The 16,169-nt window shown below is 50.8% G+C and overlaps 1 protein-coding gene across 5 annotated transcripts in view; it reads right to left on the bottom strand.

Annotated features, from left to right (window-relative positions):
* Positions 1-1,425: 1,425 nt before the first annotated feature.
* The window catches only part of RIN2 (Ras and Rab interactor 2), a 55,011-nt gene continuing 40,267 nt past the window's right edge, over positions 1,426-16,169 (bottom strand). For 4 of the 5 annotated variants that reach the window (XM_080342679.1, XM_080342682.1, XM_080342680.1 and 1 more), the window contains 4 exons: positions 9,743-10,048; positions 9,151-9,282; positions 5,921-6,084; positions 1,426-3,183 (listed from right to left, as the gene is read on the bottom strand). In XM_080342679.1, the coding sequence (XP_080198805.1) occupies positions 2,866-3,183; positions 5,921-6,084; positions 9,151-9,282; positions 9,743-10,048 (920 nt within the window). In that variant the 3' untranslated portion in view covers positions 1,426-2,865. Of the gene's footprint in view, positions 5,413-5,920; positions 6,085-9,150; positions 9,283-9,742; positions 10,049-16,169 lie in introns of all 5 variants that reach the window. The other variant, XM_080342683.1, reaches the window with a different exon arrangement.

Here is a 16,169-nt window from a genome sequence, read left to right as displayed (position 1 = left end):
TTGGCTGGGGGCGGGGCTTTGCTCGGGGGGCGGGGCCTGCCTCCGGGGGTGGGCTGGGGGCGGGGCTTTGCTCGGGGGGCGGGGCCTGGCTCCGAGGGTTGGCTGGGAACGGGACTCTGCTCGGGGGGCGGGGTCTGGCTCCAGGAGGCGGGGCCTGGCGGGGGCGGGGCCTGGCCCGGGCTGCTCGTTCCGCGCGGCCCCGCGCTCCCCCGCAGAATGGCGGCAGTTCCGCCGCGCCCCCGTTCCGTGGCCGCGGTTTTCCCCGCGGGGACAGCGTCACAGGGTCACTTCCCCCGCGCCCCTTGCAGCGCCGCGGCAGCTGAGGCTGGTGTATCCACCGGTTTACACACAGGCAGGCTTCGCGCTCTCTCGTTTTTCTGAAGCACAGAACCCACCCACCGGTCGGTGCCGCAGGTCCAGAGACACCGATGCCCTGGGGCTGCAGGGCGGGGCGACAGCACTGGTGATGAAAAGTAAGAAAATTCACTCAGGGAAATGACAGGAAGTTGTGAGAGTTGATGTAAGCTGCTGCAGGTGGCATTTTGTGATTTTACAGTAGGTATTTTCAATTTATGAATAATCCCCTAATGTATTGTTAACTTTTCTGTTAAGCCTCTTTTATTAGTAAGGTTTAGGGATTTAATACCTCTAGCTTTATTTCCTTTAGCCTTTCCAGATACTTCTCTATTTCAAAAAAGAGGGAGTAATAAATATAAAACATACCACCTCGACTGTAAGCGTTTTCTTGCTTTCCAGTATTTTCTAATATCAAACACCTCACCGTAGAGAGGACGGAATAGCTTATTTCTATGAGCCCAAACTCCTTACCCAAAGTTTTTGTACCATCTGTTTCTTGGCACTATGAGAAATGAGAAGTGCTTTGCACAGCACAGTGAATAAAATGTTTTAATTTAAAAAAAACCCAACAAAAGCAGTTGCACCAGGACAGACAGCGGATTCATCTCGAGGTGGTTTGCCGTGCGTTTCCCTTTCTGCACTCTTTGCTCTCCTTCGTTTCATGCCTGAAGCTCTGAGATTGCTGCTAATTCTGCCTCTGTGCCGCGGTCCTGTCCCCCGTGCGAGCTGCCATCAGCTGCAAACACCGCAGTTTTCTTTAGCACTGAATGTGGGTCTAAACTTCGCAAGAACTGGTCCAGCAGCCAAGACACCAGCCTGCCTCTCCTCCTGACTGCTCGGGTCAAGCACACTAACTGGATAATGATGCTACTGCATCCTTCCTCTGAAAAGAGTTTAAAATGGGTCGAGCAGTATGGAAAGCAGCAGCATTAGAGTCTATTGATAGACAGAACATTCAAGTGTGAACCATGTCTTAAAAAAAAAACCCAAACAAAAACCCACCCAAAAACCACAGTGCACAACATCCAAAATTATAGTTCAGTATTACAATGTATTATTATGTGCAAAATTCACCATTTACAAAATGAAATACAAACACGTGCCAGGGGTTTCAGATACACATCAAACCGACAGAAATGCTGCGGCTGTCCGCACACACACGCGCTGCACGCGGCGTTTCCGTGACCGCCTGCCTCGTGTCACGCTGCTCCGGACCCGCGCAGACCCCACGTCGTCCGCAGGGAGGAGGGACCCGAGCGGCGCCCACGGCGCGGCGGTCCCGGACAGATCTACCCGAAACACGTTTAACGCCGTTTCATCTTTGCTGACTTCCGCATCTCATCTACTCGAGTGACTTGGAGTCATGAAATGCTAGAACACGTCCTGCAGTTTGAGACAGTTTTGATGCTGGTGACACACTGTACTAAGTAGCGTTCTCTTTCACCTTACTGATATATTTAACCCTCTGCTGAGACAAATAGTATCTGGGATAGGTCCTGACAAATCCCCCTGCGACTCTACAGCACTGCTCACATAGAAGTTCCTTACCAACCTCTTTCTCTTGTGTTCTGCAAGGAGCCTGAACCAGCAGACTAACACATTTTAAGCCTAAATTAGGTTCTCGACATTCTTTCTCTGCCCCTTCTCTACATCCTTTTCTTTCAGTTTCCTCTTCCAACCCCTCGTTCTGTCTAAAACAATGCATATAAAAATAATGGAGATAAGAGTACATCAAGTTCAGACAAAGGCACTGAAACCGCCAGTGCAAATGTTACAATCTTCTTACAGATAACAGAAATTTCATAAGACCTCTCCTGTAACAGGAAAAAGAGAAACCACAGAGACCTTTAATGCAATACTCTAAAACCAGCAAGAGATTTATTCTTGTATATTAAATGTTAAAATCACATGCATAATTATAGAATACTTTATAGTTAAAAAAATATTTCAAAAACCAACCCTGACAGTTTACCTGCAACTGCTATAAAATTCCTATTTTATATATATATATATATATATAAACATGGCAATTTTGTGTAATTAAAAAAATTGGGAAAGGATGCAATCATCCAGGTAATTATGAGTTAACTGATGCCCTGCATCGGACAGTCTTGTCCAACTCGTGCTGGTGAAGCTGAACTCATACCAGCCAGTTTACTGAAATATTTGTCTAGTGTACATACATGTAAATCAAAATGACATTTGGCTAAAGGATGAGCGTAAGAAAATAGATTTTTGCACATTACAGCAAAAGACCTGCAGAGGGCTGTAGTATAATATGTTGCAACAGAGTCTGTGGTACAAGAAACTGAGCCTCACGGGTTGTTTAAGACGCTGGTGGGATACCCCACAGGACTGGCCCTATGCAAGGTTTACATGGGGTTTTGCAGGCAATGAAGGAAGTGCCCACGTGTTTTCTAGGCATCACGGTTTAAGACCTGCTGTAGCTCCTAAGGAAGGCAGCCAACCGTTACAAAGGAACAGAAATTAAACGATGAGTTGCTGGTTTTAAGAAGCCGAGTCACTGTTGTTTTGAAAAATGGCACCGTATGGATCACTGTTGATGCGCTTGTAGACAAAGTGGAAGACCTGGGGCTGCGGACGGCTGTGCAGCTCCGCCTTGATTTTCTGAGGGTAGGTGTCCTCTGTCAGCTGCTGCCAGGTGTCGTCGACGAAAAGGAACAGGCTGTATTCTTCTGGATTGTCCACTTTAAACTTTTCAGCACAAAGCTGACACACATCTTCGGTAGTGATATATGGTCTTACTAGTAAGGTCTTTCCCGTACATCCACTGTTGACTTCCTGGAATGCAACACGAAGGTAGTTCTGTAGAACAAGAAAAGAGACATCAGAAACTCAAAAACCAAAACTCACCCTCGGCAGGGTCGGCAACAAACAGCACGCGGCTCCCGGCTTAGCCGTGAAACGCGCGGTGCCTGCTGAGCGCCACCGGCCCCGGTGAACGTGACGGTGACACCGCGGCAAGGCTGCCGTGGGCAGAACAGGAATCCAGCAGCCGACATCCTCTTTTCCCTGGCTCACATTCTAACCCCGTGATCAGGTACGGCCTTAAAGCCACATGCAAAACACCAGTGGTTTTACTGGGCCTTGACGGGAAACGAGGTGCTGTGGAGCAGAGCAACCGTGGGCAGCACAGCCGGGAGACGCTGCCACGCCGGGGCGGCGCTACAGCACAGAAGCTCCGCGCAGCCGGCAACTCGCTGTCCGAGCGCCAGGGAAACAGCTGCGTGGGACGGCGCGTTCTGTTTAAACCGGGCTCGGAGGGTGCGGAGAGGAAACCCGCGCTGCCCCGTGCCAGCCGGCCCCTCTGACCCTGCCGAAACGCTGGCTGTTCCTCTGTGGAAACTGACACGTTCCCCAGCGCGGGGTGAACTCTAAGCATGTCCTCTAAGGAAATACCCTTCTGCCTTTCAAAAGGCATTTAAAAGGTAAAATAAAAAGCAAACACTTCAAAAAAAACCCAAACAAAACAAAAAACCCACAAAATATTTTGTATCCGTGACCAAAGCAGCCTGCTGCCACCTGAGTTTTTAAAACAGAAATTAACTGCAATTAAAGACTAAAGAGCAGTAAAATGAAAGGAGGTGGAAAAAAATGACAGCGAGAAAGGTCTGTTTATTGACGGAGCTGGTCCCTGCGCTTCTGCACGGAATAAATGAAGCATGCTAGATCACAATGGTTAAAATTTACATTGCATAAAAGCAAGCTGGGACTAAAAGAACGTTCGTATAACTTGAGTTCCAAGAGCACGCTTGCCTTCAACGACGTATCTTTTGGTAGCTTGCAGACTGAAACACTGAAGCTTTGCAACAGCATTTAAACCACTGGGACTGACCCCGAGTGAGCAGAACTGATCCTCTGCTGTTACTCAGGACGAGTAAATTATAAAAGCATCAGCCCCAGATAAGGCAAAATACATCCAGGTTTTAATTGCTAATGTACAGTTCACACACAGAAGATCTGTTTTTAAATGCATGTGCTTTTAGACAGACAAGATTACTCTGAGCAGAGGCTGAAGTTGGTACAAATGCCTGTAACTCATATAGCAAGTATCAAAATTATTCATGCAGTATCAGAAAGCCGTATTTAACCATCGACAAAATACGGGGCTTCCTGTCTTCCCAGCCCGTGAGGGAGGGAGGATGAAGGCTCGGGGCCCCCGGCCGCAGGAAGGCGAGGGAAAGGCGGGCTGAGCTGGGGCGCGTTACACGGGCGCAGGGAGCGTTGGCTGCGGGACCGGAGCCCGCGGAGCCCGCAGACGGCGGAGGGACCACAGGCCCGGGGAAGCAGCGCGGCACACGCTGCTGCCGGCTCCTCCCCGTCCCCGCGTCCCCCCGCGTGCGGCGGTACAGTTGGCTTGGCTACGGTTTGTTTGCCGCGGAACAGAAGGTGAAACAGAACACAAGATCCTGCTGAAATGATCTTCTGTCATTTGGTCATCCAGAAGAAATACAAAGGTGATGGATTTTCCTATGAAAAGTGCAGTGTTTTGCTACAAAGACTTGAGCTACTTGAATGTGACATCTAGCTACAGGGAAGCAGAGTATAAACTGGATCCCAGTAAGAAGGACTAACTTTGTGCACTGGCCATAGTTTGGAATTTTTGTTAATTAGTTCTCCTCTTCCTATGAGAGGCAAATGGCGGAAGACTGATCATTTTCCCAACTCCTTCCTATTCAATGTTGTGCTGTAGTCCTTTGCACAAACACCGATAAAGCAGGAGGAGACCCAGCTGAAGGGTTTCACTATCCCCTGAGGAGCTCAAGCTCTTAGCTATATCACATCTAATTGACGGTTGTTCTTGGCCTCTCTGGCACCTTTGTGCTGTGGTATGAACTGTAAACAACTGAATACAAAGGAGCAGATCCTTTCTTCTTTCCTCTCTTCCAATGTTCTCCTTGCTTCAGTCCACAAACCGATGCATCTGAACAGACACCCAACAGCACGCTACGTGAAAGACATGCAGGCCTGGTTTTAAAAGATGAATGAATCTCGACTGGTTCGTTATTCTTCAGTTGAAGTTACTACCCTGCTCTGAAAGAGCAGGAAGAAATGGAGGAAAAAAAACACAAACAAACATCACGTCATCCGTAGCACAGGACTCAACCCCTTGCTTAAACTTCAAAGCCGAGGGCAAGCTTTTCTCCCACCCTCTTCTCTGTCACCTGTTGTACGCCACCATCAGATACTGGAGAGCTGTGCTGATTTATACCCCTGAAAATCTGATCTGTTTTTAACAGTAAAGCATACAAAGAAGCTGGATCTAAGATATGATTCAGTTTGTTCTTGCTCCGCATGACTTAAACAGAAGGAGTGTGGGAAAGCTCCATTATTTAGTGTTTTCTTTAGACCATTATAATCGAACTGTACTATAAAGTGCAAAGACTTCAAAACCAAGGCAAATTTGCCAGCCATATTCTCAGCACTGCTTCACTCCCACTTACCTTGTGGCCCCAAGAGAACTGCTATGAATCATACCTCTCAAATGGGGGTTTCCAACTAAATAATCATCCTCTGGTTTTGCTCCAGCCCTAAGCTCTACCTGAAAATCATCAACCGAGGGAATCATCCTGTTAGTTGTCCTCCTCTTGTGCCACTGCCGGAGGGTGTCTCTGGCTTCTGAGCTCAGCAGTCGGGCAGCCTGCTCCTCCTGGAAGTTCTTGATCAGCGACAGCGCGCCGTAAGCGCTGGTCAGGTAATAGCCGCCTGGGAAGGACAGCAAGGGGGACTTCTCAGAACGGTCACGAACAGCACACCGGTTTGGACTGGTCACATTAAAGTACAAATGCTTTAAAAAAATATATATATATTCACACATACATACATATGAAAGTCCCTGCCTCTACTGCCACAATATTTATACATAAAGAAAACCATCTCACTGGCCCGCAAAGCACTGGACGGTGTGTTCGCAGCTGCCAGGAGACACGCCAGGCCTGCGCACCCTGGACACCCAAGCGCCGCACCGGTATCCGGCTGCAGGCGCACCGGTATCTGACTGTGGCTGCACCGGTATCCGGCTGCAGGCGCACCGGTATCCGACTGTGGCTGCACCGGTGTCCGACTGCGGCTGCACCGGTATCCGGCTGCAGGCGCACCGGTATCCGGCTGCGGCTGCACCGGTATCTGGCTGCGGCTGCACCGGTATCCGGCTGCGGCTGCACCGGTATCCGGCTGCGGCTGCACCGGTATTCGGCTGCGGGAGCACCGGTGTCCGGCTACGGCTGCACCGGTATCCGACTGCGGCTGCACCGGTGTCCGGCTGCGGGCGCACCGGTATCTGGCTGTGGGCGCAGCGGCGCTGGGGACGCCTGGCACTGCTGTCACTCCTTCACTCCTGAGCGTTTTTACAAAGCTGCGACATGAGGTTTCTTCCAAACGATTTCCAACAAGTAATTTGGTTTCTTCCCAAGCTTGGAGTGCGAGTGAAACAAACATAGCTGTTTAAACAAAGTAAAACACAATCCAACACTCTGAAGGAACAGAACTTAAAAGCCACCACCACCCTTAGTGGCAATAAAGCAACATCTGAATGTGTGATTTGTACCCTGAAAGCACCTCGCAGAGTTTGTTTTAAAAAGGAAGGCTGTGTTTGTCACCTTTTTAGCATTCCCCATAATGTCTGACTAGTTCAGGAGGTGATGTTTACATCCTCCATACTTCACCTTTATTACATGGGTGGAGAACACACTGAACACAGGATGAAGTTGCCAATACAGAAAAGAAGCTACAGGTCACAAAGGAAAATGAGTCTCAACAAGAGGTAACAGTCCCCAACAACCAGGACAAACAAAACACACGCTGCCATTTATTTCTCTCACTCCTCCCCCCCTTTTTTTTAAATAAACTATTTGAGTGGGAGTGTCCAATTAGTCTATTCATGGAGCCATTCAAGCACGCATTCTGTGCTCACAGGAGTATTTTCTGTACTAGAATCATTTTAGTGGGGAAAGACTTTTAAGATCATTGAGAGCAACTGCAAACCTCACGCTGCCAAGTCCACCACTAACCCATGTCCCCGAGAGCCTCATGTCCGTCTGTCCAGGCCTCTGGGATGGTGACTCCAGCACTGCCCTGGGCAGCCTGTTCAATGCCCCACAGCCCTTTGGGGAAGGAATTGTTCCCACATCCAACCTCAACCTCCCCTGGGCAACTTGAGGCCGTTTCCTCTGCTCCTGGCGCTTGTTCCTGGGGAGCAGAGCCCGACCCCCCTGGCTCCAAGCTCCTTTCAGGCAGGTCAGAGATCAGAAGGTCTCCCCTCAGCTCCTGTTCTCCAGCTGAACCCCCAGGTCCCTCAGTCTCCATCACATTGTGCTCCAGCCCCTCACCAGCTCCGCTCCCTTCTCTGCACTCACTCCAGCACCTCAAGGGTTTTCTTGGCGTGAGGGGCCCAAAGCTGCCCCCAGGATTGGTGGTTTGGCCTCCCCAGTGCCAGCACAGGGACGGTCACTGCCCTGGACCTGCTGGCCACACCATTCTTGACGCGCATCAGGAAGCTGGTGGCCTCTTGGCCACCTGGGCACGTTCAGCCGCTGTCACCAACGCCCCCAGGTCCTTTTCCACCGGGCACTTTCCAGCTGTTCTTCCCCAAGCCTGCAGCGTTCATGGGGGAATACTGAGAGCATACTCTTGGCCTTTAGCTTTGCAACAACTTTAATACACAAAACACATGCAAGACCCATGAGACAAACTGGACAACATGTTATGCTTGACCTGTACAACCCCAAAGCACTAAAGAATTTACCCTGCTCAGTACAGTTCAGCTGGAGCCAGAGGCAGGGCCAGCCAGTGACTTCTTTATAGTCCAGTAAATGTTTCTGCTTTTCAAGCATCTTAGTGATATCCAGCTTCACATCTCAAGTGTTTTCCATTCTAGGATTCCCGAGCAATGCGCTAGAGGATGCTGTGCAAACGGAACAGGGAACAGCCCAGTGCCCCGCTGCAGGAATCCCGGCGCGGCTCCCGCCTGCACGCCGGCGAGTTAGAGGACACAGCAATTCCAGAAAGACAAGAGACAGCAGGAGTGGGAAACACACAAGTACTGGAACTCACAGCTGAGCTGGGTCACAAGAACCTCTAAACTTGCTCAGACACCAGCAGATCCTGGGGCCTACCAAGGGGTGCAGAACACCACTGTTAAAAACACCACCATGAAAACTGAAGGGAGATTCCCCTGCCTCTGGTGGACTTCAGCCACCATTCAGGAGTGCCTTAGGAAACATATTGCTAGGGCTTATAAAAATACTTTGTGAGAAGCAAATATTGGGAAGAAGCAAAGATCATTAAGTGGGGCAATATTCTCGAAAGCCCTTTCCTGGCAGAGAATCCCCCCCGAAGCTGCTACACAGCACCTAGCCCAAGTCCCATTACATGTCTCACAACGTAACCGAATGCTGCAGCCCTATAAATGGTCTCGGGATGTTTTCAGGCACAGAAGGGTAACCACATCTGACACCTGCACGGTGTAGGTGTTTGCTTGCTAAGTCACAGCGCCTCCCGCTTGGCTGGAAACAACCATTCCTTCATGGGGTGGTACACGTCAGCAGATCCTCAGGTCACCTGGGCCTGTACTCGGCAACCAACCACCCCTCCCGTACTTCAGGGTGGAAAACATGGTGAGATCCTCTTCTTACACCAACATCATCGCTGACTTCAGGACTCTCCATGAAAGGATTTCTACTCAAACAAGGTTAACGGCAACTGCACGATGTGGAAGAATGAATCCCCCTTGTCTAGTCCTTCATTCCATGCAAATAAAAATAAATAGATTACCTTCTCCATGCAGCAAAGACGGATCCAGCAATTCCATCATGTACTCAATTTCAGTATCCAGCTCCAGCATATCACACTGGGCTATTACGTATGTCAACACAGGCAAGAAGTCATCAGCTCCATACAGCCTCCCTGGGTTGAAGAGAACACAGTGACACACAAATCACAACCTTTTACCAGTTTCAGTGTTCGAAAGGAAAGCGCTGTGTTGCCGCCTTCATCGGCCAGTACGTTTGTATTACTCCAGAATCTCCTGCTATCAGTACGCAGGGAAGTGCATACTCATGTAGAACTAGTGTAAACTCAAGGCTCACAGGACAGCCTTTCTGACAGCCGGTTTCAAAAGGCCGCGGTTAAAGCAAAGCTGCTTTCTTTTAAGCTGCTTCACACTGAATTTGTAACATGTGCTGCCAGATGCGTCAGAGACATCAGGAAAGGAGCAGAGAGGAACAATCCCTCCTCTCTAAAGAGCGAGATGCTACAAGGGCTGCAGGAGAAGGACACATCTGCAGAACCAGAGGCCCGATTTCCTCCACCAAAAGAGCCCCAGGTCTGGATTATCAGTGAACTTGAACCCCGAGAAGCACCATACCTGAGTTATTCTCCATAACAGTGTAAATCAACTTGCAAACTCTCAGCAGCAGCATAACTTTCTTTTCAGGTGAATACATTTTCTGCATGGTCATGAACTTGACTTTAATCTTTTCAACGTCCACAAAGTCTGGTGTTGGAACGAAGACGCCCAGTTCCTGGGGGTTCCGCTGCCGCACCAGCTGCAGGTTTTCCTTCAGCTGCTTCCAAGAGCCATCGGCGGTGTGAAACTCTTTCAACATCGCTTCAATGTGGCCCTTCAGCGGCTTCAGGATGCACTTATGCATGGCCTTCTCCAGGACAACATCTGCAACGGGAAAACACAGGCCGGCTGACTTCCGACTGGCTGAGTCCCCACCAGAGCCAGCGGTAACAGAACCGCTCCCAACAGACGCTGCGGAGCAAAACCGACTTGCCAAGGCCTGTTTATTATGCAAGCCGAGTTTCCAGATGTTTGTTAACAAGAAAACAAAAGGCAGAGTAGAATCTGTATTCCATTTTCATTTATGGCAGTGTGGTAAATCAGAAACGAACAACCAAACAAACGCACAGACTATAGGGTGGCACAAGAAAGCCAAGAAAACAAAGCAAGCTGTGGCTTCAGTGAACTTTTTCTTTTGTTGGCCAGAAGTCTCTGAGTTTTATTTTACTTTGAACTCAGACTTTAACTCCCAAACTTCAAGTAAAACGCAGTCAAAACCATAACTTTTGTCTGCTTTGGCATGAAAGCCCATCCTCTCTGCATAGTTTCCATCAGGAACTATAACTCAGCCAAGGTCTCCTAAAACTTGGCTCAACTTTGTCAAGATCTTTATCAAGTTGGACAGATTATGGGCTTTAAACTATAAATGAAAACCAAGCCGTGTTTGCCCAGCTTCGGATTTCATCATGCAAGCTTCTATCCAGCTTTGTCATCAAGTTGGAAGTTCTTTGTTTGGCAATAGGGCGCACGTGGCACAGTAATCGCTGACTTAGTGGGTTTGTTGGGTTTTTTTTATCTTCTACTCAAGTTTTTCTTTAACGGTTATTCTGCATTTTCAAAGTCTGGACCACATCAACAGGGAAAGCTCTTTGCTAAACATTTTCTCTGCAAACCTTGCCTTTCTAAGCTAATTTACTCTCCCACTCAGTGTCCCTGTGGCAACATCTTACACTAATGATTAGCTTACATCGATCATTTGTACCATAACGAACTTGCACGAGTACCAAAGAAGACGGTGACCCTTTGGACAGGGGCAGGACCCGAGGCTGGAGCAGGCAGAGGGGCCGGGGGCACAGGGCCCGGGCAGCGGGGGCAGCAGGGGGCACAGGGCCCAGGCAGCAGGGGGCACAGGGCCCAGGCAGCAGGGGGCACAGGGCCCAGGCAGCAGGGGGCACAGGGCCTGGGCAGCGGGGGCACAGGGCCTGGGCAGCGGGGGCACAGGGCCTGGGCAGCGGGGGCACAGGGGGCACAGGGCCCAGGCAGTGGGGGCACAGGGGGCACAGGGCCCAGGCAGCGGGGGCACAGGGGGCACAGGGCGCAGGCAGCGGGGGCACAGGGGGCACAGGGTCCGGGCAGCGGGGGCACAGGGTCCGAGTAGCAGGGGGCACAGGGGGCACAGAGGGCACAGGGTCCGGGTAGCAGGGGGCACAGGGGGCACAGGGTCCAGGCAGCAGGGGGCACAGGGCCCGGGGTAGCAGGGGGCACAGGGCCCGGAGTAGCGGGGGGGCACAGGGGGCACAGGGGGCACAGGGCCCGGGGTAGCAGGGGCACAGGGGGCACAGGGGGCACAGGGCCCGGGGTAGCAGGGGCACAGGGGGCACAGGGGGCACAGGACCCGGGATAGCAGGGGGCACAGGGAGCACAGGGAGCACAGGGCTCGGGCAGCAGGAGCCCGTGTCGCTGCTGGATACTCGTCACCCAGCCGCAGTGGACGTTCTGCTGCCGGTGCTGTTCCACTCCACTTTCATTGAACCTCGTGCCCTTTCTAGGTTCTTTGCCTGATCTTATGTGTTTTTTCTAGATCACAGTCTCTTTCTTTTCTCCCTCCCCCCTTTTTTTTTTAATTGCAGACTATTGCTAAGGCTTGGGATTTACACACACACCCCTTCCAAACATGCATGAGTGACTTCTGTTTTCTTGCTTTTGCTTTATGCTTTCATTTGTTTTATCCTTGTGTTCAGCCACGTTTCCTTTGGAGTCTCCATACCCTTCTTTTGCACGGAAACCTGCCCTTCGCACACTCCTCTTATGGTGCCTTTGCTTCACGTGTTGTGTTTACCCTCTGTTTGTCTGTGTGCACCCAGAGTCCAAGCACTCACTGCTGAAGGCTGCTCCTAATGGCTTCTGTGCTGGTAACGCGATCAGGCAGATAAAAATAGGATGGGGTATTTAGCAAAGCATCCTTCAGTACTGTTCAGCAACTATACGAGAGGGAGCAGGAGGCAAATGAAATAAAGGACATATGACTGTGATTCCAAAAAGACACTGACTGCCTTGGCTTACGAAGGGTGGAGTGAAACTGCCAACGCAGCAAGTCCGCACAGAGCCCGCCAGCGAACGAGGAAGCGGCCGCAGCAGGACGGCTTGCACAGGGTCTTTGGTGGTGGTGCCGAAATGCAACCAACCAAAAAAGCACCAAACCAAACCAACCACACAAAAATCCCCACCAACCCAACCCAACCCAACCCACCGCCTGTTCCTCTCCCTTATGAATTCTGGCACAGACAGAAGAACCACAGAGTTACACTTTTTAATGCAAGGACAGAAAAGTCTAGCAAGTTGTTGAGGCCAATAACATGGCAAGATTGATAAGGACTGGACTTTTTTTAACTGTCAATAACAACACCCATATGTATCTTAATTAATACAAAACCTACATAAATAGTTCTGCTACTGTTAAATCCTGGAAGGACAGCATTTCCTATGATCTGGGTCTCAGACCAATAATCAGTGTCACAAGACACCTATAAGCACGCTTGGGATCACACCATCCAGCTATTTATCCTTCCTTCTGAACTGCTGTCACGGGTGCCTTTCAGAGAAAGGTGTTTTCTGGATACGATCCCACAAAACAGTTCCCAGCAAGCAGCAGCTTTCACTGGTTTAACTTCTAATGGTCACCAAAAAGGTATACAAGGGTATCCCAAACAAATGAGCATCTAAGATGTGAACTGAGGACTGACCCTTTGCGGTAGCATCTCTGTATATTTCTCAGATGCAAACCTGCAACAAAAATTCCTGTTCACTTCAGCATAGGCAAAGTGTTTTCAAATGTGTGATACTCCAAGACAGACACTCTTCAGCTGTTTGGGTTGTTTTAACTGAATATCACTTGAGCTGAGCGCCATGTAGCGTTCCTGAAATGACACTTATAATTAGCCTCTAGCCTCAAAATGGGAACTGGAAATGCTTCGATAAATGAAGCGTGAAGGCCAGCCAGCCAGTTTCGTTGTGGCTTGTGGAAGCACATCTGCATCCTGTGCTGACACGCTATTTTGTTTTGCTGCAAACCACACAAGTTTGCATCTAGAGAGGACAATATTAGTCATCGTGAGTGTCCTTACACAGCCTGTTCACAGCCCTCGCTGTGTGAAATCGCAGGTGCGCTCTCACCTCTTACAGGCTGCCAGGCTACCAGCAACCGACTGCTGTTGCTCCCCTGGGTCACCAGTCATGTCCACTCCCTGCATTCACACACAAGCCTCGTTTATCGTCTGTGCTGGCCAAACCATCCACCAACAAAGGGCTGAGGAACAGACCGAGAGCGCCTGGGAACCACCACTCAAAGGCACAAATAACGCGGTCCCGGAGGCTGAAAGCAGCAGGTTGCTGTGACCAGCGTGGCGTGTACAAGCAGCACACCTGGCCGCACTGCACCGCCTTTGCTCTGGATCTCCCTGGTACCTTGCATGCTCATAGGCTGCCGTGCCTGACATGGAGCTATTTCAAGACAGCTCGTGTCAGCATGGCCAAGTGCGCAGCTCTCGGTGGGTGTGACACGTGCCCAGCCCATCACAGACACGGGCATCTTCTCCAAAGGAGCAACACTTGGCAGTAGGACCTCACACAACCCGCGTTCCTTGGTAATCTGCACAGCCCCGAAAACAGACGCAGGATGAGGTGGGTGACGGGTAGGCAGCAGTGGCAGAAGTCGAGCAACTAGGGAAGGAAGGCCGCCAGGGTAAACCTCCCCTCGTTTTATCTACAGAAAGCACACCAACGAGTCACAGAACTATCTGTGCTAGGTTTGTGTTGCTTTAATCAGCTGTGGGTTAATTAAAACTCACACTATGGCTGTGTGGTAAACACAAGTCTTCTCTTAAAGAAGAGGTAATAAAGGAATAGGGAATAAGTCACAAAGCAAATCAAAGAGATGGTTGGGTAAGGGAGACCCAAATCCTCTGCCTCTTCCTCTCTGCCCCCGTCCGGCAGCGAAGGGAGGAGAGCTGGGTGGCACACCGGGTGGCCTCAGCCCAACACGAAAATATACGAGGAGGAAGGACAGGGCAGGGGAACGGGACACCAGAACAAACACATGGGCGTCTAAGAAGCAGCACAGTGCTGAAAAAACAGCCAACATGAGTTTTTCAAGTGGAAGTGGTAGCACACCGTTCTAATCGCTTTAAGAGGATAACTGGATCACTGAAGAAGAGGGGAGCAGGGGCTGGGCTGTATCTCAGCCTTTCTAAGACCCATAACCCTATTACATGCAACTTCGCTATAATCAAACAAGGGAAATATTGTCTTGTGGTAATTACCATGAATAGGTGCATAAAACAGTGCCCTGAGAACCCAATTACCAATGGCTGACTGTCAGACAAGACAGATATCTAAAAAGAGGCATCATGGGGGTCAGCTCTGGGCTTTAGTCTACTTGGTATTTTAATTCAAAATTTGGATGATAAAGCAGAGAGTTCACATCTAAAATGTGCATACGATACCACGGCAGGAATGGGAGAAGGGCATTGCGAGTCCTTTGGAGAGCAGGTCGAAAGTTACCTCCACAGGTGGGAAACGGGTTTAAGTCCCACGTGATAGGAATCTGGTAAGAACAAAGACAAAACGCGGTCTCCGCGGAGGAAGGCGCAGGGTGCCGCGAGCAGCCAGCTGCCGCTCGGTGACCGCGCTGCCCCGCGGCCCAGCGCCGCGACAGGAGGCAGGATGTGCTCCCCAAGCCTTCCCCAAGGTTCAACATTAAAAATCCACTACGCACTAGAAACACCAAAACTAGTAACAGCCAGTGTTTTCAGGCACCTTTCCACATAATAACACCATATTGCCATATTATTTAAACGAGTCGTTTCTTGGCCTAGGTCCAGATTTGGGCATCAAGACTGAAGTTGTTTAGGTGTTAGATCCCACTTGGTGATCACCAGCAAACTAAAGACAGTGAACTTGACTCCTTTCTGTTCACAGCCAGGAAAAGAGACACAAACAAGAATTCCCAAACGTTTGCTATTCAGGTAGCTGCGGACTATCAGTGTCCTCTGACCAGTCCAAGTCTTTATTCTGTGAATACATATTCAGGTGTAGACAACTTTTTAAAAGATACTTTGCATTCACCCCTAAACAATAAAAAGCCACGTGCCTTAGTCCTGGTTCTGTCCTAGCGCTGGGAACCCCATTGTTTCAGGAAGGGTTAAAAGTCCACAGCACTAGGATTGGGAGGCACCTGTCAGGAGTAACCAGAAACACTGGTGCGTGTTCCCCAGTGACCTGGCAGGAGCTGAACAGTTTGATGTGCCCCTGGCCGGGAGACCTTAATGATCTCCCACAGAAGTCTTGCGCTTGCAAGCCTGGGAACTCCACCACGCAGTTCTACAAGAAAAGCTACATGATCACAAGGATCAAGACACAGACACAGAAGAAAGGGCTCTGCTAAGCCGGGGCAGAGCTGCTCCAGCACGTGCCGAAATGCAAGCGATGGCAGCGGGGTACAGTGCGGTCTGCCCGTCCCCAGGGGGTACGGCACGGTCTGCCCAGCCCCGGGGGGTACGGCGCGGTCTGCCCAGCCCCGGGGGGTACGGCGCGGTCTGCCCAGCCCCGGCGGGTACGGCGCGGTCTGCCCGTCCCCAGGGGGTACGGCACTGTCTGCCCGGCCCCGGCGGGTACGGCGCGGTCTGCCCGGCCCCAGGAGGTACGGCGCGGTCTGCCCGTCCCCGGCGGGTATGGCGCGGTCTGCCCGTCCCCAGGGGGTACGGCACGGTCTGCCCGTCCCCAGGGGGTACAGCACGGTCTGCCCGTCCCCAGGGGGTACGGCACTGTCTGCCCGTCCCCACGGGGTACGGCACTGTCTGCCCGGCCCCAGTGGTGACCAGTAGCAGCTCTGCGGGGAGCGGGAGGCACACAAGCGCAAACTGACAGAGGATAAGCGACTACTCACGATGTGAAAATTCAGTCTGCAATTCCGTACTGAAAGAGTCAAGCAAAACTGTGGATAATGAGC

Source organism: Nesoenas mayeri (assembly GCF_963082525.1).
Source record: "Nesoenas mayeri genome assembly, chromosome: 3".
Taxonomy (NCBI): domain Eukaryota; kingdom Metazoa; phylum Chordata; class Aves; order Columbiformes; family Columbidae; genus Nesoenas; species Nesoenas mayeri.
This window is presented reverse-complemented; position numbering and strand designations above follow the sequence as displayed.